Here is a 27,741-nt window from a genome sequence, read left to right as displayed (position 1 = left end):
CAACAACAACTAAGCAAGGGTTACGTGGGTAAGCGGGCTTCCCACCCACCCTTACAATATGTACAAGAATAGCACCAATAATCTTAATACTTTTACAATTCAAATCACCTTCAAACAAAATGGAAACTCCCTCAGACTCATTCACCTTACGACGATTCCTTTCCTCAAAGCCAAAGGCGTACTAGAAACGAAATACGAACGACCCATATCTTTGTTATATACCTCTCCAATCTGAATTGTCCAGTAAACAATGATACCATAACTGCTGAAACTGACAAGACCAGGTTCCTTTTTAGCATCAGAACAATGTACTATAGCAGCAGTTATACAACAATTACCATCCTGCACGTGATTACTTTTAGTCACAGTAAAGTTCAACACACAAGCGACAAACAACTACAGTCCCTGTAAAATAACTTACTCTCTGACTTTAGACGATGTAGTCACTAACACACAATCGATAGCTTTATATGTTAACTCGTATCCTAACTTTTAGTTAATAGTTTATAATTTTATATCCTTATTTAATTATGTTATAAAACATAATATATGAACATTGTTTATTGCATTCTGTCATTAACAGAAGCAGACAACTGGTCCAGTTTGTTTCTTAGACCCATTATATTGTGGCGAAAAATATGAAGTTTGTCATTTCCTAAACTCTCTGTTCTGATGTCACTGTTTTTTGTAAATTGCAATTAGAGGTTATAGGATGTGTACCTGCAGATTTATGACTTAAGTTAGTCTTGGAACTGAGGCTGGATACCAAAAATACTGTAGAGTTGTGCATTTCCTGGTTCTTGTGTTTCTTCTACTTGCCTCTGTTATTGCTGACAATGGTGGAGGCACATCAGGTGGTTAATGCACTGCTGCATATTGTGGGGGGCTAATACTGCTGAACAGTCTTGAGCTGCTGATGGAATGTCAACAGAAAATGATGAACGAAGGGGAGCAGTCTTTGTACGTTTGATGGCTACGTTTTGAGATTCCAAGTTCACTATTGCTGCACCTCAAGTTTTCGATAATACTCCTGTTGATTCTTCCATTGTTTACTACAGGTATGGTTGGATCTTTTAATTTTACCACTGCTGGTAACGGAACTGGTATGCTGTTTACTTTACTTGTTGATAGAACAGCTTTTATTTCCGCACCCATAGCAACTTTACCCTTGTTATTTCGGTGCAGACCATGAATTGTAAAGTGCTCTCTTACAGAGCTGTCAGCTAGTATGAAAGTTGGACTGAGAAATGATTTACATTTTTTGTAGTTTCCTGTTAGTGGTCATGATTTCAATTTTAGGATAAGATTTTTCTATAAATTGTGCCTCCATGGAATAGTCACAGCAAAAAGGATAATATGTGGGTTATTTCGAAGTTTTTTTTTTCAACACCCTCATTGCTTAGAGATTGTAAGAAGCTTTCACAGTTTTTTAGAATTTCAGACGAAAGGCGCCTCTGGTTTGACAGTGCCACTTATGTCAAGTCTTTGTTGAGTATTATGGGAAATTTCTGCGATTCCTGTACCATGACTATCTGCAAAAAGAAGGATTTTGCGATTTTTCTTCGGTACATGGTTATATATGCTATTAACTTTTGCATCCACTTCCCAATCACCAGTTTTTTGTCGTTCCTTTTCCTTTGGATTTACGGTCTTCATGTTCAAGAAGATCGAATTTGTTTTCCATCTACGAGACAAATTTCTCTGCCAGCACTAAATGAACTGTATTTTTAGGCCTAATATAATTATGTTTCCTGTTGTTTTTCGTCCTGCACATATTCTTCACGTTGAGTTGTGTTAATACTGTTTTAATATTCCACAAATAATTTTCTGCTACTGGAACTTCTTCTCTGAGTGTTTCTACCACAGATTCTTCCAAATCAACATAAAGTTTCGTTTTCACAAATTTTTGGTGACTAAACCACAGTCACACGATGGATCTGTCGTATTTAAAATCGGCAAACAAGATAGGTGAGCCCACAGATGTACCACTGGGGACATTCAAACACTTTTTATCACTGTTTTTTCACACACTATACTGTTTAAGTTAATTAGATTCGGAAATTTTCCAGAGCGGTTTTGTACTATGTCTACAATTGCAAGGAAGTCAATAAAAGGGTCAAATCGAATAAGGTGAGGAAATACGTGATTCATCCACTGGTGCACAACCTATAAACACGTTTCCATGTATTAATACTTAGGACGCACACACTGTGACCGTGCACTTGCAGACAGCATTTAGACATATCCCAATTACTTTCAAGCTTGCAAGTAATTAGATATTGGAAACAACAACCAGTCTCATAATTTCTAAGAATCATTAAGTAACGACAGCAAGTATACCAGATGGAAGCTTCGTGCTACACGGGGCTCTCTGCACTGAAGCGCTCATACTCGATACGACCACGAAAGTCGATACACATCTCTAAACGTCGGAACTGGACTTGTACCATGCTATTTTCGTCAAACTTCTTTGACTAAACTACTTCACTGTAGCAATTATACGACCGTAAAATTTTTCTTCATAGTTGTTTGCGAATGGATGACAAACAGTAAACAACAGCATATGTGGTGGCAAGCGTATTGCCTCAAAAGAGAGAGAAATGGAAACGATTGTGGGTGAAACAGAGAATAGTGACATAAGAAGCTCGAGGTGTTCAACAGAATTTGCTTTGTAAGCTACAGTGAGACAGCATAAAGAAGAACAAAAATTGTTTGAGAATGGGCGAACTAACATTTCAATTTGCCCTCATGAAAGTGCCCCCCCCCCATATTTGTGTATATGATATTCGTTTAAGAAATACCATTTCTTAATTTCATTCATTATAATCGATATGATCATATAGCCTGAAACTGTGTCACTGATGGTTTGAATAATGAAACACTGCACTAGTTACATATTTTTTCGTGATTAATATGGCATTTTCGATGTTGTATTCTCATATCCAAACGAATATTCACGTAGGTATGTGGATATTACATATGGTAGTAATGTAGACTACACTGCTAACAGTCAACCACATAATGATTTGAGTAGATTTATTCAACATGAGAACACAATACAACACGACACTTTACAAAGCATGGGACGAAATGTAAGAGAAGAGAGACAAGTCAAAGAAGTCAACCTAGAGGAGATACAAAACCAGCGATTACGCTTTGCCATGATCAGCACTCACCACAGCCCCCCGCCCCTTCCCAAGTAGTGTGGAGCATGGGGTAAGTGTAGAGCTGGAAATAGTATCTGACAAAGTCTCGAAGCCATCCAGAGGGGACGTAGGTGGTCTCCCACGTGAGAGCAGAGTTGGTCTCCGGCTGTCGAGGTGAGAGCAATCAACGGCAGGCAGAGAGGTACGTGGATTGAAAGGATGCCATCACCTGAAACATATGCTGCTAGAGAGTCGATATCGGCGTCGTTGGGGACACTGAATATTGGGAGAGGCAGGACATCGAAGCGCGGCGATGTGTGCTATGGTGGTGTTCGAGAAACGTTGAAGATGATGCCATCGCACACTCTGATAGGTCATAGATGGTAAGACTGTAGACACTGACATGGAACAATGACCTGCGTAAAGGAACAGAATCATACTCAGAGGAAGAGACACTGCACTCAAGGAGGTAAGATCCCTAGAGGAGTCACTCGGAAAAGAAATGGTAACCTCGTCCTAGGGGCTGACAACTGTAGAATCAGAACTCTCGTCCATACTAGGTGGGACATGAGCTAAACACCAGGCTAGCCTGAGCCGATTAATGGAGACTGTTTGCGTCTTCTCATTAAATAGAATATTAAAGGTTGTCTGTCCTCTACTGAGCACTCTGTGTGGCCCAGGTAAGGGAGCTGGAGTGCAACTCTGACTGAGTCAACACATAGCATAACAATCCGCAATGTTTGAGGTCTTTACATCTGAATACATGAGGGATAGTGTGAGCCAAAAAAATGGTTCAAATGGCTCTGAGCACTATGGGACTCAACTGCTGAGGTCATTAGTCCCCTAGAACTTAGAACTAGTTAAACCTAACTTACCTAAGGACATCACAAACATCCATGCCTGAGGCAGGGTTCGAACCTGCGACCGTAGCGGTCTTGCGGTTCCAGACTGCAGCGCCTTTAACCACACGGCCACTTCGGCCGGCCTAGTGTGAGCCCTTGGAGGGGGTAAATATTTTAGAAATGCATTTGTGCACCTGTTTAACAAGTTCCAGGAGTTCATCTGTAGTTAGAATGGGCTCTGGGCCGACAAACTAAGCAGGCAGGACAAGGAATTCGCCATGTAAAAGTCTGGTAATGAGGCTTGGCGGTCGTCTTTATGCACTGTGTGCACCCTGAGTAGTTCTAAGCTGTTACTCAAGGGATATTATGCTGGTGTATGGAATTTTTCCACTTCACAGAGCACCCAAAGGCATGGTAATAGTCAAAGAGCAACCGAATCAAGCATTCCAGGCATTGATGAAGGCAAGAGCTACATTCTCAGACTTGATATTGGAGATTGTGACAGTTTCAACCCACTGTTCGTACAATCGACAATAGACAGGATGTAACGGAAGCAGTGAGAGAGATAGAGGAGTGGTGATTTTGATGTGGAAGTATCATAATCTGCCCCTCCGTATGCTAAACATTCTGAGGGGTGACTGGGCATGTCTACCAGCTTTGCTCCTTTGGCACAGAACTTATGCACGAGTCTACGCCCTACAGTCCTTTTTAATACTCAATCAGATGAATCATTCCGTTGTGATGGTAGCCATAGCTTCAATCCCTAGACGGGTGAGGTCATGAAGGGAGTCCAAAACTGCACGACAGATATAGGTTGGAACAACTGGGCAAAGTGAACCTATGGAAGTGTCACAGTAGGTAGGTGTCATGGAGCCTGGAAGGAGGTGTTCTCGGGCTTTAGAGTAAAGTTCAAATCCTGAAGTATTTATAACAACTCTGGGTCATTTGCTTGTAGGCCGGCAAGCTTGTTCACATTGATGAGGACATTATAGAGTTCCAATGGGAGAGATAGTCCATGAAGGCATTGTCCACATCCTGTATATACCACACATCAGTGGAGTATTGAAACGTGAGGTCCATGTACCATGAGCATTGTGCAGATACACCCTTGCTCAGGTTTCGAATCGCAGCTGCTAAGGGACAGTGACTTGTGTAGTTGGTGAACTAGCCGCCCTCAATGTCATCATGAAAGAATTGTACTGCTTCGTAGGCTGCCAGTAACTGATGGTCAAATGTGGACCATTTGCACCGCGAGGCTGTCAGTTTCTTGGAAATAAGTTTCAAAGGCTCTGTTATATCGTACATGTGTTGCTGTTACGTCACATCTATTGACGAATCACTCACATCAGTCTGATGGAAATGTGAAAAGTCTGGGGTAGGATGAGACAGACTAATAGCACAGGACAGAGCCGACTTCATTGCATCGAAAGCCCAATGCAAGTCTTCCGTCCAAGGAAACTTTCTTGCACCAAAAGTGTTTTTCTCTTTAAGGACAACAGGGAGGGAATCCTGAAGGGATTTAACATGAGGAAAATGTCACCTCTAAAAGTTCGTAATGCTGAGAAACTGGCGCAACTCACGGTAGTCACAGGAAAGATGAAGGTGTTTCATGAAATCAACCCAGTCAGAGGTAGGACAGATGCCTTCTGCCGAAACTGCATGGCCTAGGATCGTCAGGTCTCCTTTGCACAGTTAATATTTCTCATGGTTTATCTTGACAGTGTTCCTCTGCAGTATGTTCAGAACATGAGCAAGGTGTAATTCATGTTCAGCCACACATGAGGAGAAAATGAATATGTCGTCTAGGTACACATATGTATATGGTATGTTAAAAAGCAAGGAGTCAATAAAATGTTGCCAGGCCTGTAGTGCGTTTTTTAGCCCATATAGCATATTACAGTATTCAAAGAGGACAAAGGGGGTAAGCTCTTGGGTTTTTGGAATGTCCTCTGGGACCATTAGAATCTGATGATAGGCTTTCTAGCAATCCAAGACACTGAACACCCACGCGCCATTAAGCAGCTGCGCAAAGATTTTTATGTGTAGGATCAGATAGTTGCCTATAAAAGTACAAGCATTAAGAGCCCTACAATCACCACAGAGCCTGGGCGAACCATCTTTCTCTTGCATGCGGGGTATGTGAAAAGACCAATTGCTATCTGATTGGCAAACAAACTAAGGAGCTCACTAACAACAGATTTGGCCTGGCAGAGATCTTTTTGGATTGAGCCATCTGGTTTTATGACGAACATGAGGTCCCTCAGTGGTACTGATTTTACGATAAGTACCTTTAGCAGTGCCTGTAGGTGAGAGTCATCTGGCACCTCAAGGAGAACTTTATGGTTGACTTGTGCAGGGGGAAAACACTGTCATTTGATAACAGAAGGTATAGTTCTACTGACCTGACTAGTTAAGGCAGCTGTTTTGCGGTCCACACTCAGTACTGTCGTGATGGAGTTATGACATTGTTGCGTAGATGACTGTTGTTGCAGCAGCCAAAGTGCCTGTGCCAATCCCTCAGATGCCACTTCATCCATTGCCCAAGGACATTGTAGTGCTTGTGGAGAGTGTCAGTTGTAGTGCACTCAGAGGTGAAATAAGTGAGCAGTGTCGTAAGGCAAGCTGGTAAAGATGAGCACTCGACCAAAAGTGTGTGACTGGATCTTTGACAGAGGGAAGGCGTGAGGAAGGGGCAAACGAGCCTGGAATTTAAGTTCCTGAAGCATGATGCAGCAAGGCAGCTTTGCAAATATTTGGCGAAAAGCCGAAATGTTGTAGAAAGTCCATGCCTATAATGGTCAGTGTCTGCCACAATGAAAGTCCACATCAAAGTGAGTCCAGGAGCAAGCTGCACTGGAATTTCATCTGTGCCAAGAATGTTGGTAATAGAATTATTCATGGCGTATAATGTCGATTTAGTAGTTGTTATTTTTGCCAGAGATAGTGCAGGGGTTATCACACTGGTCTCAACACCCATGTTGATCAAAAACTTACAGTTGGATACACTGTCCAATATGTAGACGTGGCTGCCTTTGGTCGTGGCAGACGCCACTGTTGCATCTGTAGGCACCGAGAGGAAGTCAGGAAGTCCAGCATGTCTAAACCACACCATATGTGGAGTTTGGGTATGCACAAGGTGGGTGACCAGTATGTAGAGCATCACCAACATGGAGTGTAACGAGCACAGTCAGTACTCTGTGTGGCGGGTGTTGGCCGTTGCATGTACACCACCTGTCAATGGAGTCGTGCAGGTAGGAGCACTGCCAGATAGTAATTGAGCAGCTCTCGGAGAGGGTCATGTGCTGGGTACAGGCAATGCACATAGGTTACTGCCAGGAGACCGTCTGTCACATTTGGACTACACATGCACTACTCTGTGTTCTCTTCCAGCAGGGTGGGAGGGGGCAGTGGCGGCGGTTTCCTCTTGTTTCTTGACATCATTGGCGGTGTGGACCAGCCGACAGTGTTGAAGTAAGGTGTAAGCTTGGTTGGGGAAGCATAATCTCAAGTCTACAGGTTCTGATGCATGTGACAGCAGATGAACCTGAAATTCAGGCAGAACTTTAATGAGTCAGACAGTCCATAGAGCCAGACCCAGCATGACAGTGGCGTCAATGAGATTGTGAAGACAGTACCACAACTGTGAAGGAGCCCTTTCCCCCAGAGACTCTTCATGTATAATTTGGTGAAGCACTTCAGATGGGGCACAGAAAAGGCGCTAGATAATTGTGTTCTTTACGACAGAATATTTATGATGGGAGGAGGCACAAAGCGCCAACTCACTATATAGGTGGAGGAGGAGGAGATTAGAGTTTAATGTCCCATCAACGACAAGGTCATTAGAGACGGAGCACAAGCTCGGATTAGGTAAGGATTGACCAGGAAATCGGCCATGCCCATCCTGCCATTTGCGTGAAACGATTTAGGGAAATCACAAAAAACCTAAATCAGGATGGCTGGAGATGGGTTTGAACCATCGTCCTCCCAAATGCGCGTACAATGTGCTAACCACTGCATCACCCCACTTGGTCACTAATTAGGTCCATGTGGTCATGGAGAGGGGTGATCAGGTACACAACGCGAGAATCGTCATCCAGTCTACCATACAAGTTGAATAAGTTCGCAATGAGAGCGAACCAAGTGTATGGGTTGTCTGTTGAGGGTGGAGGCAATGTTAGCAGTTTGCCCATGAGTGAGGGGTGTGAGTAAACCGATGTGGGAGGTAGGTCAGCTGGTGTCAAGACATGAAATCGTGATTGAGTATAGGAGGTTGTCCAGCAGATTCATTGCCCTGGGCTGTTGTGTAGGGCTCACTGAGTGGAGCAGTGGGCACAGAGACAAGGTTGACTTGCATTGTAGAAGATGGCACCATCTTCAGATGCAGCAATGGGGAGCATGCAAACACATTAGGGGATGCATCACCCAAGGTCTGGGTTTGGTGGTAACAGTGTACAGCACACAAAACAGGTGCAGACACGGCGCAGTCGACCAGGATGGCTGAGGTGATTGGTATCGTCAGATGTGAATGGGGTGAAAGCCTGAGTACAGTGAATGCCGTATGTGTTGTGTCGCCTGAGGCCCCAGTGCTGGCAGATGGTGTGTGGAAACACGGTCACCTGGCACAGCAGGCACAGCCCTAGTTGTGGATGACGAAAACAGAATGGTAATGGGAGGCACAAGCGGAGTACAAGTTGCCCTGAATACAGTATGTGGTGTAGAATGGTTTGTGGGACCCCAGCTGCTAAATCACACACTGGAACCACACTGTATGCTAAGGCCAGATCTGAAACACACACGAGGCAGAGGTTAAGGCATCTGAGCAGGTCCACACAAGTTCAGTCCAGATGGAGATGCAGAATGTAAGATGCCAGAACCATACAGCCGTGGAGTCGTATAGGTTACGACATGTAGATATGGTGAAACAACGGGCACATATTCATGTTCCGTTTTAATGGTTGTCCGCATTGTATGTTTCACTGGGTTCTCACAATCTTGATGTGAAATGCCTTGTGGAAGCACTTGGAAGTGTGTTGGTAATGGTGGAAGGTCCATTGTGCGTAGTAAACAACACTCCTGGTCGAACAATTTTCGAGGAGATGAAACAAATCACAAACACAGTCCATGATAACGAATGTGGAAATTACAAAAGGTAGTGATGTAGACTATGCTAGTAACAGTCAACGATTTAATGATTTGTGTAGATATATTCAACATGGGAACACAATACAACACGACACTTTATAAAGCGTGATGCGAAACATAAGAGAGGAGACACAAGTCAACAGCGATTATGCTTTGCTGTGGTTGACACTGGCCAAAGGCATTTTATGTTGTGTTCGTATGTGAGTTGTTCAGCCTCTCTTGCCCCCGCCCCCCCCCCCCCCCCCCGCCAGTTGTGTTTTTATGATTTACTGCAATCAGACAATATTTCTTTTGCAAGATTTTCCAAAACTCCTTATAAAATACCTATATAAATATTTGCACTTGATCATGAGAATAAATTCTTGCAAAGCATTGTGCAAAATTGAAAAAAATATTTCATTACTTAAATCATTATTGCTGTTAAAGATTGTCTCATGGCTAAGTTAAGATTTTAGGAACGGACAAAAGGTATTCCCCCCTTCAATACAAAACTTGAATCCCAGATTGTACCATTTTTCCTATTATTGCAGATACATGTCAACAAATATATAAATCACCTAATGAGGAAGTTTGAAGGTTAAGTTAGGTTATTTAGAGTACAAATAGATTTGTTTCATTTATTTACACTTTGAACAGAGTTGGTTTTTCATATCTCCATGCAAGCCTAACATAATCCACAATGCAGCAGCTTCAAATGCGGGCGATTGGTATAGCTTTTTCTTTGTAAGATTCCAACTGCTTATTATGGTTCTTGTAGGCAGCATTCTATGTGTTATGGAGAATTTCACATTCTTCACCCTGTGCAGTGATCACTGTGGTGTAGCCACACACCAAATATACTTCATCATTTTGTAGTCTACTTGCACTAAAGCAAGCTGAGCTGCTTGTAAACAATGACCCTCGCTCGCCAGAAATTTCCCTACTACACTGTCAAAGATTCGACCAAAGGGTTTTGATTAGTATTTATCATTGGTCATGAACCTGACATTATTGATGCCACACAGATGTGCACTTAGCCTGTATTTATTGTGGACCACAGTACACATTATAGTGATGCAGTGAAGAGGTGAACCTAGCTTCTCCCAGCTAGGCCAAGGCTAAAAAGGAAAGGCCATTTCTGATATCTACTAAGATATGGGAAACAAACATAACTAATGTAACAAACTTATACAATGTTAATTGGTCACTAACAATGGGTCTTGGGGATCCATAGAAATGATATATTGAATCCAAACTCTTTATTATACAATTCAGGCTTGGTCCATCATCAGATAATCTGTAAACATATATAAACATCATGAGCACAAAAATGCTTCATGACCCACAAAATAAGATAAAACAAGTGACATTGTGCGCTTACAGAATACATAATAAGCAAGTTGCGTGAGCACTGGCACACAGTGCAGAAGAGCAGAAGATTTTACAAAAAAAGGGGGGGAGTAAAGTGAACAAATCATGGTAACCAGAGCAAAGTAAACTAGTTGCCTGTCAGATGGCATGCCAAACATAGTGCCCCAAACGGTGTCAAATACAAGAAAAATTGCAGGAAGTAACAAAAAGGCTACAGTTAGCCATGTGTGACAATGAATATTATCAAAATTCACAGTATTAATGGGGACAAACTGTATAGTATCGTGAAATACATTAAAACATAGATGTATTAAATGGCAATAACAAATTATAGTAATAGCTTATACAGACTACATTATTCAAACTAGAGACAGGGATACAAGGAATAGATGGAATAGGATATTTCACATTCGTTTTAATTTTTATACAAGTACAGAAATTCATAATTAAAGTAAGATAATAAAACCATAGGAATAAATCATAAAGCAATTCATAAAAATCTGCTACACGACAGCATAATGCACTCAGGACAGTATAGACGCAGTCCTTGCCCACATTTTTAAGAATCAAAAACACAATCGAAACTGATGAAAGTACATAGGCAAACAGCAATCTCAGTGGGACATCCTTGCATATAAAATCAGTATCAACAAAAATTACGATGACAGCAATTTAAAATTATGAGCAAACCATCAATTATTTATTTAAAAAAAAAGAAAAACTACTGCAGCAGGAACAGGCTCCACTCGGGGTGGCGATATCCAGTCATCATCATCAGCTATATTTGTATGTAATAACATGAGCTAAACTTCAGCCAATAGAATTCCAAGGGTCAGACAATCTAAGAATGTGAGATACACATTTTCACAAAGGGTCACATGGGCACCCCAAAGTCCAGTATCCATTCATATAGAATGCCGATTCGACTTCGTGCTCTCTGTTCCAGTTGTGTAGGGACAGTATTTATTGCTTGGGTATGCACCAGTCCTGGGGATGCTTAAGTTATCCCCAAGGTTCCCATCACCCCTGCCTGTAACATGTCAGAAATGTGTTTTGGAGCAAATATTGACTGTTCTGGACTTATTGATTGGTGTTTCATACTCCAGCCTTTGCAACTGCCTCTTCCTCTGTTTCCTGTCTGGTTAAGACATGAACATCCTACCCACTTCTTGGTCTCTTTGCTGATTTCCCAAGTTGTGGTCTGGCTGCACCTCTTGATTAGGAGGCTGGTGATGAAGCGGGAGCTGCTGATGGGGCAGGAACTGGTGATGAGGCAGATGACAAAATTTCTGTAATACTTCCATCTTCATCTAATTCAGAGACATGTAGAAAGAAACAACGAATTTCATTGATAATGTTGCTAGGCCTAATCTCTAAATTTATTATATCCCTGAAATACCTTAACTTGGAGCCTCAAAAATTGAATATCATTACAATGGCATGTTGTCTTCTGCATGTTTACATTATGCAGGAAACTCCACAAGCTATCTGCATGAGCTGGTTGAAAAACAATACTACTGGCAATATCACAAGTGTAGAGTGAGCAGAGATCCTTTGCAATCGCAAATGGGGCGACTTCTGAATGCAAGCACTGCAACAATAATAATGGAGACAAATTTCCTAGCTATTTTCCTAATAAGAAGAAAGTTCCTGGGATGGTAACACCATCTTACAAGAATTAAGTAATATAAAGGAGCATTACAGTAGCGTTCGATTCCACCCATCTGCTTTGACCAATGATATCATCACTATGGACTATGGCGGAAGCAAATACAAAGTGACGACAATTACATCACTACATACACACACCAACAATCTAGAACAGAAAAAAATGACACAGAAACGTCTCACTCAAAAAATAAAATGAAACTATAGGGGCAACTACGGAAAACTGAGGGTTGTTAAATATAAAACAACAAAAAACACAGTACCATCCCAAAACAAATAATATCCAAAAAAATATCTAAATTACAGCATTCCCCAACACCAACAAAACCACAGAAATCGAACATTTCCCTTGACCTATATAGCTCAACTGCAGCTATCGATACCATAACACCAACACCTTCAACCCAGAAAAGTGAAACCAGAACCCCAACAACTCAAAACTCAAATACCCTATACTGGTTGGTTGGTTGATTTAGGAGAGAGGACCCAACAGCGAGGTCATCAGTCCCACTGGATTAGGGAAGGATGGGGAAGGATGTTGGCCATGCCCTTTCAAACTATCCATCCTGGCATTTGCCTGAAGCGATTTATGAGCCCACAGAAAACCTAAATCAGGATGGGCAGATGTGGGTTTGAAATGCTGTCCTCCAGACTCCTTGTCCAGTGCACTAACCACTGCACCACCTCACTCAGTCAACCCATATTCACTACATCAATTAAAACACAACTGACTTACTATAAATATACAACACACAAAACAACACAACTGCAACAGAATAAAACCAAAACAAAAATTACTTACCAGCAAAAGCCTTCGACTATACCACTTACATTTCCCACCATGCCCATGCATACCAGCAGGTGCACTTGCATGCATGCACACACACACACACACACACACACACACACACACACACACACACACACACACACACACACACACGCACACACACATCAAGCCAATCAGACATAACAAAAACGCCGAATGCATGAACAAAAAATTTTAATGACTCATTGAAAACACCACCACAATCCACTTAACTGCACCTACTACCTAAACTCAAAACCACGTTAGCTCGATATCAACCAAAACTCAGATGAACCCAACACCACATGTTAAACTCATCATGTCCACATCCACCACCAGAGGACACACTCAAATACAACAACATAACATCTATTTTTTTTTACCACTTCCGACGAAAGATATGGATCCACATAGCTCTCTGTCTCAATCAAAAAATGGAATGCGTAGAACGTCCAGCACTTTGGTGTGCAGACATCTGAAGTTTCAGCTGCGGAGTGCTTACCACAGTCTAACATAACAGTCGTGACAATGTATGAACAATTACCGTTGATGACCATGCAGCTTCGCTATCAATTACCATTACAGTCGTGACACTTTCTGCTGTAAAAGTTGTTACCTTTTGACAGCTGGAGCGACACTAGCGCTCCAAGCGGCGAGAAAGGAGAAAGCGGCGCGAAAGGAGAACTTCGGACGCATCGTAAGCATAATGTTTGTTTTACATCCCTTTCCTACGTGATTTACGAAATATTTGAATTATTTTACTGCTTCCAAGAGTTTGTGTAATATTAGTAGACGTAAATGTTTCTAAAAATGATTCTAAAATATGCACAAGTTGGGATAAAAATCTTGTATCCAGTGGTAAGCTTCAGCACATTCCTGAAGAAACTCTTGTGACATTGGATAGAACTAAGGCTTACCACGTCGATATCAAAGGAATAAAAACACGTAGATTCACACATAAGAAGCACAGACATGTATCTCTAAATGCAACAGGGATCGACGCCCCAATTTTCGATCGATAGTCCTACTGTGTTTTAGTCAATGTCACCTGTTGCCACTAATATGGCCTTCATGTTTATATTATAGATCTATATTATAAGTTGGACAAGCAACAGCCAAAAGTGGGGGAAGTATGCAGTGCGTGTCAATCTAAAGTTCTCAAAGCTAATAACACTGTCAGAAATGCTGTCATATGTTAAATTTGCCATTAGAGACATTTCATTCAATGACATATTCACTAATTTATCAGTGTTGGAAAAATGCTGTATCTTCTGCTTTAAAAGGTGGAATATATTGTCATTTATATCCATTTTATTTGTATGCCTTCCACATGTATTTGTAATGTATGCACTGATGGAAGCATAAAACAATCTGACAAAACCTGTATGCCTGAGTGCTGTAAGTGGCATCCTAACCTGACTTAACAACAAGTCAAGGTCATCTGATTTCAAATATCGGGATCCCACAGACTTCAAAATTTGTTTGTCCTTCACTTGATCCTTCTGTTGCTGTCTGTACTTAAAATGATGTACACTATCTTTGCCCTGTAATAGTCTCGCACGAAGTCTAGCGATCTGCACATCCTGACACTTAACACGCTTTTGCACTTAATCTAACCACTTCATCGTCAAAGCAGGTCTGTATTAAGGATTCAGATGAATCTGGTACTGAGGTATGGAGAGTTTAAATGTCTGCTTTTGTGCCATAGGGGTGTTTTACAGCTTTAGACGAATTTTTGAATCTTCGTCGCAGTTGGCTCCTTGTCGTCAGTTGAGTTGGCTCATTTGGGATGTCGAACAGTGTGGGTTCTGCATTGCACACGAATTTATTATTGTCTGTATTCATGAACTGGTTTTATTCGAAGTGTAGCGAATAAAACATTGTATTAAAAGGTAAACAGGGTCTTTTTTCTTAAGATCTTCTCGTCTGCTATTCACTAGCCATTTTCTGCTCCTAAAACGAAACATTAATCATTAACACACACGTAGTTTGCTAGCGAATCCTGACGATATAGGTTGGTAACATGATGGTATATACCTCTCAGGGTCCGTAGAAAACCTACAAAATGACAGATGAGGTGTCTTCTTCTTCTTATTGCTGCAGTTAATTGCGCTGAAGACGCTACCGTTTGAAAAAATAATTGTACAAACCAAAATAAACAACTATTATTCGCTTTAACGATCGCGCCGAATTCAACAGATTTACTTACTGGCCGTTTGGCGCGCTGCTGGCGCAGTGGCCAATAAAATTGAGGCGAAGTGTCGCGACTGTTGTGTTACACCATGGTGCTTACTCTCCTCCATTTTTTGAATCGTTTGCTAAAATTTTTTCACAAAGAATTTATTTTTTCCATGTCTTCCAGTTCTATATTACTGTAGCCTGTTTGATGTATTTTCAGTAGTTCTTCGCAGGCGGCTTTTTTTCCCTAATGATTTCACAACGATCCGTTTCGCTAGTACCACTCTACAAAATTTACCATCACAGACGAGCTCATTTTGTGAAAGACAAATTCCAACGGAACTGAAAAACAGAAACGCTTAAGGACCAACGTGGATGAAATGAAAACACATACGAACTAGCACCATGTGGCTGGTAAAAGAAGCTGAGCCCACATCTGAAAAGCGAATATTGCGAATATTGTCAATACTCGGCCTCGCACACGTATGTATCGACAATACTGAAAATAATTTGGTTTCCATGAATAATTCTCATCAACATTTCTAGTAATTACAATACGTCAATAAATGCCCTCAGACGGTCAATATATTGTCTGTTTGACAGTATTATTGAGCGTGTGAGCACGGCCGCCTGTATTAGAGGCCGGAGGACTGAAGTGTGGCAACGTTACGTTAGGGCCTACCGCATGGCTGTGGTTATAAGGTAGCGAACGGAAGCAGTTGTTTACGTACTTTCGCGGTGCGTGTTTTATCCGACATTACAGTGTAATTATGCTATACTGGACCCTGCAAAAATTATAGCAAGTAGTCGTGACTACAGTCGAAGATATAACACAATGTAAGTATACAATTCTGTGAAGTTTGTAGTGTTACATGTATATGTGCAAGTGTGCTACGTGATCGACTTTCGTCTACACAATTGCAACAAAAGTTCTACTATATTCTAGATATAATTTGAAAGTAAAGTTTTGAATTCATAAGTTTAGTATCAGAATCTTCTCCTAAGTGATTTTGTGTTAAAATTATGAATATTTCTACACATTTGATTCTATTTGTAGACTTGTGTTTCGTGATGTCCAAGCAGTAGAAAAAACCAGTCCACTCAAATTCTCATTTGCTATTTTTACATAATAGTATTTTGATGTTAGCAATTAATGCATCATTCTATTTGCAGATGCCAGAAAAATGTGTTCCTGGTTGCAACAGCAACTACAAATCCAGCAAGGAAGAGGGTTTCATCTCAGTGTTCAAATTCCCTACTGATTCCCTAACAGATTCATGTCTCTGTGGAAGGCCACTTACTGATATCTACAAAAAGCTGGTTTCCATTATGTGTAACATATTGTTAAATAATTATACCAAACTCCAAAATGATCATTTAATATGTTCCAAGAAGGAGGGAGTTAATAGAAAATTAAAAACATTACATAACTTTTGACACAAAATTATGAAACTTCTTTCTTACCCATAACCTCAGTCCTTAAATGCTCTGATTAGTACTGGCAAGGAGGAGGTGGCCACTATGAAATAAACTTTAATGCACTGATAAATTTCAGTCACGCTTCTTATGCAAATCCTACAGCAAGTTCCCCAGTTCATTCTGACTACGAAAGATGTGTAGATTGTGTATGACCTGTGATTTAAAAAAAAAAAACTAACATACTAATGAACAATACACAATAAACGTTCGTTAAAAATTATTGCTATTATGCCACCCTCATATACAAAGGTGTGCAAGATATGTTGCACCTGTCAGAAACTTTTATATTAGTTTGTCATTTATGTAGGAAGGAACATGATAATACATTTCAAATAACAGACTGAAATAATTGTAAATCTGCAAATAATGTTAGCAGGCACCTCACAAAATTGTTTGCTGAACTTTTATCTCCAAATCTCGGGTAAGAAACGTCATAATATACTGCTATGAAGCACATCTGAGTTATTGAAAAGTTCATCATTGCTAGGAAACGAGAGTAAAATGCGTAATTGCGACATAAAGTCGGCGTAATACTGCGAGAAATTAGCTTCTCTAGGTTACTATATTATTTATGGGGACCAAATCTACAACAAAAGAAACTGGTTGCGTATTTATATCTGACACGTCGTCTGCATTCGACGAAATCTAAACTTCAGTCTCGGCCTAGCTGGTCACGCTAGCCGGCCTACTGACGTCACAGGCTACGACGTTGTCGGCTTGACGACTCCGGCCTCTAATACAGGCGGCCGTGGTGTGAGGGCCCTTTGAAGTCACCAGGTGGCGCGGTCGAATGGCATGTCATTTACATGTCTTTGGTACCAAGTTCTTTGACTAAAAATTTACGAAGTATGTGTTTGTTGTCGTTAAGAGCCGCTTGAAATAGAGCGATATAGTGACAGTGGAAATATGAGTTCTGAATCATCAGAAGACGAAAACATTCAGCAACTCAAAGATGCACTAGATGTCTCCATGTTCAGTAGCAGATCAGACGCTACGGGTAAATAAAATAATGTGATTATTGTATGACAAATCATTTTGCGGTGGACGTCTTTAATTTCATATTCTCCGTGATGAGCGACAATTTTTGTTTCAGTATGTTTACAAACCAGTTCCTTCGCTGTGCGGAGCTGAGAAATACTGTGGTAAAATGTTAATGTTAAATTGCAGAGGGACGAGATGAAAAACCATCCAACAGAATATCACTGGACGAGAAGACTGAACAGCCTAACGCACTGAGAGTAACACCAGAATTCCAGGCGTTCGTTGCAAAACGCTTGGCGAAAATGATTGACAAGTGAGTTTTGAAACTCCGTATTCATCGTGAAACTGAATCAAGTATTAATTCTTCAAATTGAAATGGGAGATGGTTATATGTTTCACATCGTTCAGGTAACTTTGAAGCACTATCTTTAATTTTTTAGGAACAATATCTGGGCATCTACCTTTTTGTAACAATTTAGGGCATATACATTGAAACATAACTTCAATTTCGGACAAAGCTGTAGAATTTCTTAGTTGATATATTTTGTAGTTCAGACCTAGCGTTTTGAGAGGTAAAAGTAATTGTAGAATTAACTGTTATTACCATTTTGCGTTCGCAGTGTCCTGTTGTATTTTATTATTCCAATGATTTAAATTTTGTTACACATGTTAAGAGTATTTTAGTAATAGTGGAATGAGGTAGAACTGTGTATTGAATATGTTTTAGGTTTTGACTTCTAATAGCAGAATGTTGTTACTGAATCGCTGGCAATAAAAAATGCTGAAAATTTACCGCTGAAATCTTGATTGTTATGACACTGATGTGCAGTGTAGCCTAAACGTTTGACACAAATATTGGTTCCAACTTAGGTTTTTCGTGGTTTCTTAAATAAAGTTAAATGTTGGAATTTTTAAAAGGGCACTTCAATTTCGTTCCCTGTTTTTGTCCTACTGTCGTCATTCTGACAGGGCGAGAATCCTTTCTGATCGGTTACCCCATTTTTGCGTTTAGGCAGAACATATTGTTGCAACATTCACTCCACCTTTAAAACACTCTTCATTATTAACAGAAAAGTTTAACTTAGTAATATTTTATTACTTCATATAACAGAACTGTTTGTTTTGGTGTAATAACTGCAAGTATTTGCCATTTACTAACTACCAGTGTGTAAAATATGTTACAATGTCTGTAATGACCATAAATTTGATAATTTATAGTGCAGAGAATAGATGTAAACTATTGTAAAATTAAGAATACCAGTAAACTGTCAGCTGTTCCTTTTTCATACTATTAAGCAATCAGTGGACACAATCTGCCATTATTTCCACCTTGTGGTTGTCTAAACTTACTAGTGCTGTACGACTTACTACCAATGAAGGTGTCGGGCATGAACTGCTGGATTATGTTCATAGAGATGAGGGAAGGACTGCATGTATGGCTTCATGGTTCTCCTAGAACAATTTAGGAAACAGTTTGTCCAGGCTCAACTATATTTCCAGTTCTCTGTTGAAAATTTATGTATTTGCTCTTTGAAGACCTTATATTGCTTGGGAAGGGATACTGTCTGACTACTGCAGATAAGGCAATGCTGGGTCACCATTGCATTCTTTCCCGAGTGAGGTGGCCAAGTGGTTAAGTCACTGAACTCCTATTTGGGGAGTAGAGGGATTCAGTTCTCATCTGCCCATTCAATCTTAGGTTTTCTTTGGTTCTTCAAATTAAGATGAATACTGGAATGTTTAAAAATAATACTGCTGATTGTAAGGGGATGGAGAGACAGAAAGATAACAAAATCTTTCTCTCCATTCGTTTTAAATGTGGGAAATAAAAGTACTTGTTTATAATAAATGATTTTTCAGTTTTATATATCCATGGTTTTCAGTGCAGCATGATCCACAGAAAAAGAAAATTTTGCCTGATATTATAATAATGATTATTACTAAGATATTGGAAGTGTCACTTGCCCTGTAATCATTTATAGACAAAAACTGAGTGTGACTTTAATTGCTTCCAAATGAGCTGCTAAGTAACTGCTCAGAGTTTCTTTCTTTCTCAGTTCTTAAGACACACTTTGCTCCTTTTAGAGAAAAATGCTTTACTGGCTTGTGCAGTAAATTGTAGTGTGAAATTTTTACATTGAACTGGAGAAAACACACACGGACATATACTGTTCTATACACCAATGGCACATCATTATTTTGCTCTTGTATTCATAAAGATCGCAAACAGTGGTAAGCAACAATACTTTAATGAAAAGTGACATTCTACTGTTTAGAATCTGCCTCCCATGTAAAGCATTCAACAAGAATGAGTCGCAAAAATCAGTTGAGAAGGCAGTCAGGTAAAAGTGCACCTGTGTCAATGATCACAGCATTGCATGCAGATGCTGTGACATCTTGTTCTGAACAGTGGTAATCGGATATAGTGAGAGTTCGTTGTTGGTTACCAGTTGGTTGGCAGTAGCCAGTCAGAATGCTTCTTCATAACTTCCTGTGGTCCACAACAAAACATAATTGATATTTTGTTCTACTAGATTAGAATTTAACCTCAATATGAAAGTTTTCAGAAAAATCAAAAAAAGGATGTACAAGTAGGTTATTGCAGTGACAATACTTTCATATTGAGATTTGTTGGCTTTTCTATGTCACAAGCAAATTATCACCTGCTTATCTAACTTAGGCCTCTGACTACACTACAGGTCAGTTTGTCAACACATCTAGTTTTTTTCAAACTGTCAAAAAAATACAAAAATCAGTACCTAACCTTAAAATTCATAATAACCAGTGATAGTTATTCTGACAATCTCCGTATTGAAAAGAAATGTAATGAATTTGTGTCTTCTGCAAAAATAAACATTAGAATCAGAAATTCGCATTCTCTACTGTACATTATTACTTGATTGGCTATGGCCAGTGTCAACACAAGAACTGCCGACACCGCAAGTTCACTTTAACCATGTAGACAATATAGTGTACAACAATTTCATTATTTTCAGATGCAGATACAGAAATCAAGGTATCATCACTAATATACTTAAGAAAAGTGTTGATACACTGATTCCACAAAGCTGTTGTGAACTTGCACAGCTTGTTAAACATTGCAATATGTTGGCTTGCAGTGTAAAGTGTAGGTGTTGTTAAAGTTACTTCCCAGAGAATCAGATTTTTCTATAGTGATGTTAGTGTGTCTGTGCACTGTCACCTGAATCACGGTAGTCATAATAAGAATTATTGAATTCCACAAGCTAATTATAGCCTATAAGTCAGATCATTGGGCTTCTGGTAAAGTAGTAATATTCCAGTAACAACTGTTACAGAAGACTGTTCTCTTATAAGACACAGGGTCATCACCGTCACTATTGGAACTTCAAGCCACAATCCAGATTTCTCTTGCTGGGACTACTACTACCCTCACTTTTAAAGATCAAATGGAGTGAAGGAAGTCATTCTGAGATTACTAAATAGCACAATAATTTGTCATGATGACATCATTAACATGGTTACATGACTTTGCCACTCATAACTAAACGAGACTTAAATCTTATGCTGCAACTGCCACTGAAAAACGGCAGTATTACAGTGCTCAAGAAACTCACCATCTCCACTACATCTGTGTATGCCTAGCGTATAACGTAGTCTAAGCTACCACACAAAATGACTAAATGACAGATTTTTAAAGAATACGAATGTCCTTACAAACAAAATATACAACCCATTATATAGCGTAGCACATTTCAAACTGCATACCCTAGGGTTCACATTGTTCACTAGATCTACCACACTGACACTGAAACATACAAAGTTTTCTCCATTTTGTAGGGTATGATACACAGTGTCAGTTAAGCATTGTATGGTGTAATGTGATGTATATGGATTTGAAGGTGGAAGTTGCTCTCTACTCATTTGATAATACACTTTTGCTGGGACTACTTTCACCCTCATTTACAGATCAAATCTTCCTACTACAGTAGATGCCTGTTATTTCGAAATTGGGTAAACCGTAAACTCGGTTAACCATTAGTAGTTGTTTGGTTCCTGCCAAATTACATCAAAAAATCCACCACTTACACTGAATTTAGGATAATTTATGAAATCACGAGTATTTGGGTTTGTGTGTTCTGAGGGCTGGCTGTAGCATTTTTAGAAGAGGCATTAAGTCAGTGCTGTAAGTGTCTGTTGGGAGGCACATAGAGGAAATGAGTTAGATGCCAATGAGTGGGCACAGAAATTTCAATCAAAATTCTCTCATTTGTATTGCCCAAGAGATGTGTTAATGTGGATGAATCCGATGTTTTCTATAACTTGATGCCTGAAAAAACACTACCTTTCAAGCACAAAAAATGAAACTGAGGAAAATGCAACTGTTGGTGATCTTGTGTTGTAATTCAGATGGTTCTGAGAAGCTTAAACCATTAGTTATTGGAAGATACAACAATCCATGTTGTTTTAAAAATATCAACTTCTTCAATCCACTATGCTCCTATGGGAATAACAATAAAACTTGGAAGACCAAATAGGTCTTCTGTAGCTGGCTCTTGAAGGTTCAACAACAAATGGCTTTGACAAAAAGAAATATTTTGCTAACTGTGGACCATTTCTTGGCACATCGCTTCGATGACCTGAAATTTCTGAACATGGAAACTATCTTCTTACCGCCATGAGCCATCTTTTGCCATTGGATCAGTAATAATTGCCTCAATTAGAGTGTAGTTATGGATGCCAACTTGTTAAGGCTGCCAATAGTGCAGAGGAGCAACTGCGAACAGTTCCACATTTGAATGTACTGGAAGCTATATACAACATATCTGCTGCTTGGGATGAATTTCCTGTAGACATGATAACTAACAGTTTTAAGAAGGCCTGGACAGCAACTGATAATGCCACTAAAACTGAAGAGGAAACCGATGATCCAACATATGAACTTATTAATAATGCAGATACAACTTTGGATTCCAGTGCTGCTATTCTACAGGCTTACACCCGGTTGATGCACTCTTGCACTCTTAATGTAGAAGAATGAATGCAGGCAGATGACATCATCTGTGCTGCTGAAGAACTCTTCAGTTCTGCTGTTGTTCCATGATATGCATGTAATTGTATCATTCGAGGAAAAAAAAAAAGACCAGCATTTGACAGTATGTACATTAGGGTGACCCGTAGCTATACTACAGAAGTGCCTTTACTAACACTGTTAATTTTTTAGTATTAATAAAATTATGATATATATTATATACAACAAGGTAAATATATAGGTCTTAAAATAGGGTTATTAAAAATAAGTATATCAAATAATAAGGCTTTTTTTAAATGATAATGTGAAACTGCACAGCAAAAATTCAGAATTTCTTGGTCAATGAGGGTCATCTTGTATTTGTCCAATTGAGCTGAAATTTTGCACATATTGTTTTTTTACTGATTATAAGAAACTAGGGTGGTGGGAGCTAAACTTTTTGAAAATTGGAAATTGACACCATAATATACATATACTTTCTCAGTGAAACAAATGTCAGAAATACTGTTCTACATATACAGTGTAGTTATTTTTCTCTTAGAGCACCCTCATTCATTGGTACTCAAAAACTCATTAATTTGAACTTCGTTAAACTCAATTGGCTACATTTGGTCGCTTGAAATTCTCTTAAACAATGGTCTGCTGTAATCCAAAGTCCAAGAGAAATTCTTTTAAGCTGTTTTTTATCTGCAAGGAGCTGAAACATGTTATTCACACTACCAAGATTTCAAAACTCATCAGTAGCTACCACCAGTGATAGTTTTGGTCTATCTGCAGTACAAGTATCTGCAGTCCACCCACATATATGGTATCTGAAAATTTTTGTGGGGCGAGTAAATAAAATTTTTGCCATAGACAAGATCATAAGAAATTATAGAAATGTAAATTAAATTGTGATTATCTGCTGCATAAGACGATAGATCACATGGCCACACAAGAAGTGGTGTTTCACAGCATTGGTGATACAGTACAGTATATTTTGTGATGCAATGTGACTCCATACACACATCATAAGCCTACACTTCGTCCAGTCCTGCAGAGTGTGTACATATAAAACACGTAACATATGTGTAAGAAGTGTCTGAACATGGGTTTATGTCTTCAAATAAACTTAACCCTATTGTTACATACAATAAAAGATTAAAAGCCTTTAGTTATCATTTCCTTTTATGAGGGTGTTTGTAATACAGCACTTAGTTTCACAAAGATGTGACTGGATTCTGTCATCTGTCAGTATTTACATTTCACTCAGGATTTTCTTTTATTGTAGTAATTCATCCTACAGGTGTGCTTCATAGCTATTTTTTCCAGGATATAAATGTCCTACACACCTAATATCTTCATTGTTTCTTCCACCCTGCACTTCATGCCTGCCTCTGTTAATCAGTAGACCCAGGTAGCTGTTCTCTGCTTTTGAAATTAGTCCAGAATATGAAGCACAGAGAACTGTAAGGGTCTAAAGCAAGTTGTCATCGATTTTGAGATTTTCAGCATATATGGATGCTCCTGACATCTTTTGAAGTGTGTTATATAAATACTTATGTATAAAGTGTATTATAGTAATCTTAAATATGTATGCCTAGAAATGACTTTCAGCTGTATATTTATAACTTGATTCATCAAATGTGTTATGCATAAGCTGCTTTGTAGGCAACAGGACCAATAAAATGAAACAGCTTCACCTATATCTGTAGCCGCACATTGTATATACGAATATTCTCAAAACACTATCTCACCAGTTTCATGGTTATTCATTGCCATTTGGGCGCAAAGTACAAACTGTAATTTTATTGCTCTGCACTGCTCAATTGCTATCTAGGGTACACAAAATACTTAAATGTCTATGTCATGTACATAGCAGTAATACTTCATAATTGGAGGTTTATCAGCAGCTTTATCTGAACCTCAAGCCACAGACTACGTTCAACAAAAATAATGAGGTTCTGCATCGCATTTAGTACCTGTTCTTTATGTTCTAATTTAGTTTCACATTAATTACAAATTTACAACTTTAAAAAGACACTTTTGTCACTAGTGTATACAGGAACAATTCATGAATTGACATTAATAATAAATATAATCTTAAATATTAATATTTCATAACATAAAGTGAGTCCATTATTTTTTCATAAGAAGTATAGGATATTAAGATTCGCTTAAAAAGATGTTCAGAACTATGAGACTGGTAGTTTGTCCATAAATTTGATTTTCACAAATATCTATGTTTCTCAGAACATTCTTTCTGTGCTTTGGGCCCTTAGGGTTCTCAGTGTCTCATTTCTTTCGTTCTGTAGCTCATCTCCTAGGATCTTATAATTTGCCCTTGTTATCGTTGGTTTTTTTTTTTTAGGCTTGATAACCAGTAATTCCACCTGGTTTTACTATCCACAGCACAAGTCATCACTGATTTTCATATTAATTGAAGAACTTTGTTTCGTATTGGATACATTTGTGGAATCAAGAAAGTTGTTTCCCAGTTTGCAGATGCTTAGGACTAGAATTGTATTCCACTGTAATTTAATATTCCTCTGTCTCTTTTTTTCAGCGAGCTGGAGGAAGTACCCAGTGTCCACAGTAAACAGAAGCAGGGAAAGAAGAAAAAGAAACCCAAAGGTGGTGTACGACTTCTGTCATCATCGTCAGAGTACTTGTCTGCGGAGGATCCGATAATTGTGTATACCAGCCACAAGAAACAGCTAGCTGTTGATTTTGATGAAAGTAGTGCAGCTATGGAAAGATTTTCCGAAGCTGCTGTTCCATCTGACTGGATTACATCCAAAGAAAGTGTGAAAGGGTGGATTCCTTTTGAAAAAGGTGAAGTCATAAAAGTAAAAAATGGTGTCTGTGTTGAGGTAATAAAAAAGAAATTGCCTGATCAGACTGGTGTAGTTTCGCACCACACTATAGAACATATTAATGGTGAACAATTCACTGCCAGGAACTCGCCACTCAAAGTAACAGGTGATAGTTTCACCACAAAAAGAAAGAAAAGTGAGGAAAGTAGTCATAAACATAAAAAACACAAAAAAATCCATGTGTCTGCTCTTGCAAATAATTATATTGAATAAATGTAGATTCACAATAAATCGTTAACACATTTTCATTATTTGCTGGTGATTGTTTTTAACCGTTACTTGAAAATTTCTCCCTTGAAACAGATAATACATGCCTATCACTAGTGCTATAGAATGCTACACAATGTCAAATGTTAACTATTTTGAGAAAGTGAGTAGAGAGCTTTAGGCACGTGGCCAATCCGCATGCTTTGAGAGATAGACAGACAGTGGACAAATGAACTTCATATTGCACAGGCAAAGTTGCCAACGATGGCAGACAGTACCTCACTTAATTACACAGCTGCGTGCTCAACACATTTGACACCTGGCATTCATTGGACTGAGCATGTCTGCACAGAGGTTGCTAAACTGTGAGTGTGCAGGTGTGCTGTGCATCCTTAACTCGCGACAATGCCTTGCGCTTATGTCCTTAGTATGGTCAGTGCAGTTAACATCATCAGCTGTGTCAAATATTAGTTGGGTAATTTTTTTAATTAATGTTAGCTATGTCATTTTGGTAAGATGAGGGACCGATAGCTGAACATTCATGCAGGACCAACATACTTTGGTGGAGCCTCTCAGCTATTGCAATCCTTGCTGATTCAGATTTTTAGGATTATCAGAAAGAGGATATCGCAGTATATTAAGATCCCATATTGTAACAGCAGCCACAATACTTTATATTGTGGGTTGTTTATCCCACTACATTCTTTAGAATGTTCATAACTTGATTTTTGTGGCTAGTGTAGTGACGTATAGAAATGAGCTTTCAGTAGTTACTTGACAGAAGCATGATGGAAGTTAGTCACATACATTATTGGCTGTGGTTTTTGCACACACTTTTTTTGTCTCTTGGGTCCAGTACACACATCATTCCACTTCTAATGTTCACTGCTGTGCTAATGACATGTCTGAACATGATGACTCGTCAGCCACCGTGACAAATAGCCTTACCTTGCCAATGTCATTTGTGAATTTTTTTTAAAATGTTTAACAGCCATGTCACTGTTGTTGGTAATTTTTAAAAAGGGATATATCATGATCGGCTGGCAATACCATAATATATAGTACGTACACTGAGCTAGTGATACTGACAATGAGTTCTTTATTTGTACATTAATGTTTTCATCTGTAAATAATATTAAGTTGAAACCCCAATCAAGTCCAAATCCAAAGGCGGGGTCATCAATGAAATGCAACACATAGAACTAAAAGCATGTTTATTACTGATAACAACATAAAACTAAATGAGGACTGTGATGGACAGAAAGTCAGCTATTGATACAAACAATTATTCCAGAGTGCTGTCATTTATATAAACATCAAACATTCGGAACACAATGTACTTAAGAAATTTCCAGAAACAATGAATACTAAACAAAAAATTGCTGGTAGTCATATTTGAACCGGTGTTTCAGATGTTCTCATTGAAACCAACTACATCACCCTGGATCTAGATCATATCAGTGGTCTTCTATATGGTGGCACTAGCAGATCCCCACCCTCCGGTCATGTTGTTACATACTCTGTGAGGAGCATCGAAGGTAACCCCTCTTGTCGAAGTTTCATGATTGTTCAATGGATCTTCAGTTTCCTCGAACCTCTCATAAGCCTGCACCTCTGGACTGCAAGGCTTCATATGGAAGATGTGGATGGTGTCTGTGAGCTTTTGTCTTTTTGACAAAGAGTCGTAATCTTTGACTTAACATATGACATCCAAAAAGCAAAGAAGGGTATATTACAGCCCAAAATAGTGCTTTTGCATCATTTCCTGTAGTCCTAAGTGCGGCACAGGAATAAAGATCCATACCAAGTCTACCGTGCTGTATCTCACTGACCAGTGTTTGTCATTTAGCACTCTGTCTTCCTCCTTATATTAACCATCTGTCGTACTTCTTTGTTCCTGGTGATGAGGTGTTGCATGTAGGCATACGGAGTATCATCCGGTTGTAATGGGAACAGTGCATTCATTGTCATTTTGCCATCACAGCTGTGTAGCAGAAAGCACAATCTAAAACCTTTAGTGTGGTGCTTTGCTTCGTTGTATGCAAATATCACAAAGGCTAGTATTACAAAACAA

At 39.2% G+C, this 27,741-nt stretch overlaps 1 protein-coding gene across 1 annotated transcript; it reads left to right on the top strand.

The window, feature by feature from the left end:
* Nucleotides 1-17,428: 17,428 nt before the first annotated feature.
* Nucleotides 17,429-25,711, top strand: LOC124545102 (protein CUSTOS-like). The gene is made up of 3 exons (XM_047123915.1): nucleotides 17,429-17,610; nucleotides 17,781-17,907; nucleotides 25,151-25,711. Exons 1-3 carry the CDS (start codon nucleotides 17,520-17,522, stop codon nucleotides 25,671-25,673), a joined length of 741 nt encoding a protein of 246 aa, XP_046979871.1. The 5' UTR covers nucleotides 17,429-17,519; the 3' UTR covers nucleotides 25,674-25,711.
* The last annotated feature ends 2,030 nt before the right edge of the window (nucleotides 25,712-27,741 follow it).

This window comes from Schistocerca americana, chromosome 8, assembly GCF_021461395.2.
Source record: "Schistocerca americana isolate TAMUIC-IGC-003095 chromosome 8, iqSchAmer2.1, whole genome shotgun sequence".
NCBI classification, from domain to species: domain Eukaryota; kingdom Metazoa; phylum Arthropoda; class Insecta; order Orthoptera; family Acrididae; genus Schistocerca; species Schistocerca americana.
Note: the sequence above shows the minus strand (reverse complement) of the source record. Positions and strands in the feature narration are given on the sequence as shown.

Bases quoted from the DNA above. Each gene is read 5' to 3' on its own strand.
- LOC124545102 (XM_047123915.1), top strand. From the start codon at position 17,520: ATGAGTTCTGAATCATCAGAAGACGAAAACATTCAGCAACTCAAAGAT. The intron at 17,611-17,780 runs GTAAATAAAATA...GTTAAATTGCAG, and splicing joins TAGCAGATCAGACGCTACGG to AGGGACGAGATGAAAAACCA. The intron at 17,908-25,150 runs GTGAGTTTTGAA...TCTTTTTTTCAG, and splicing joins TTGGCGAAAATGATTGACAA to CGAGCTGGAGGAAGTACCCA.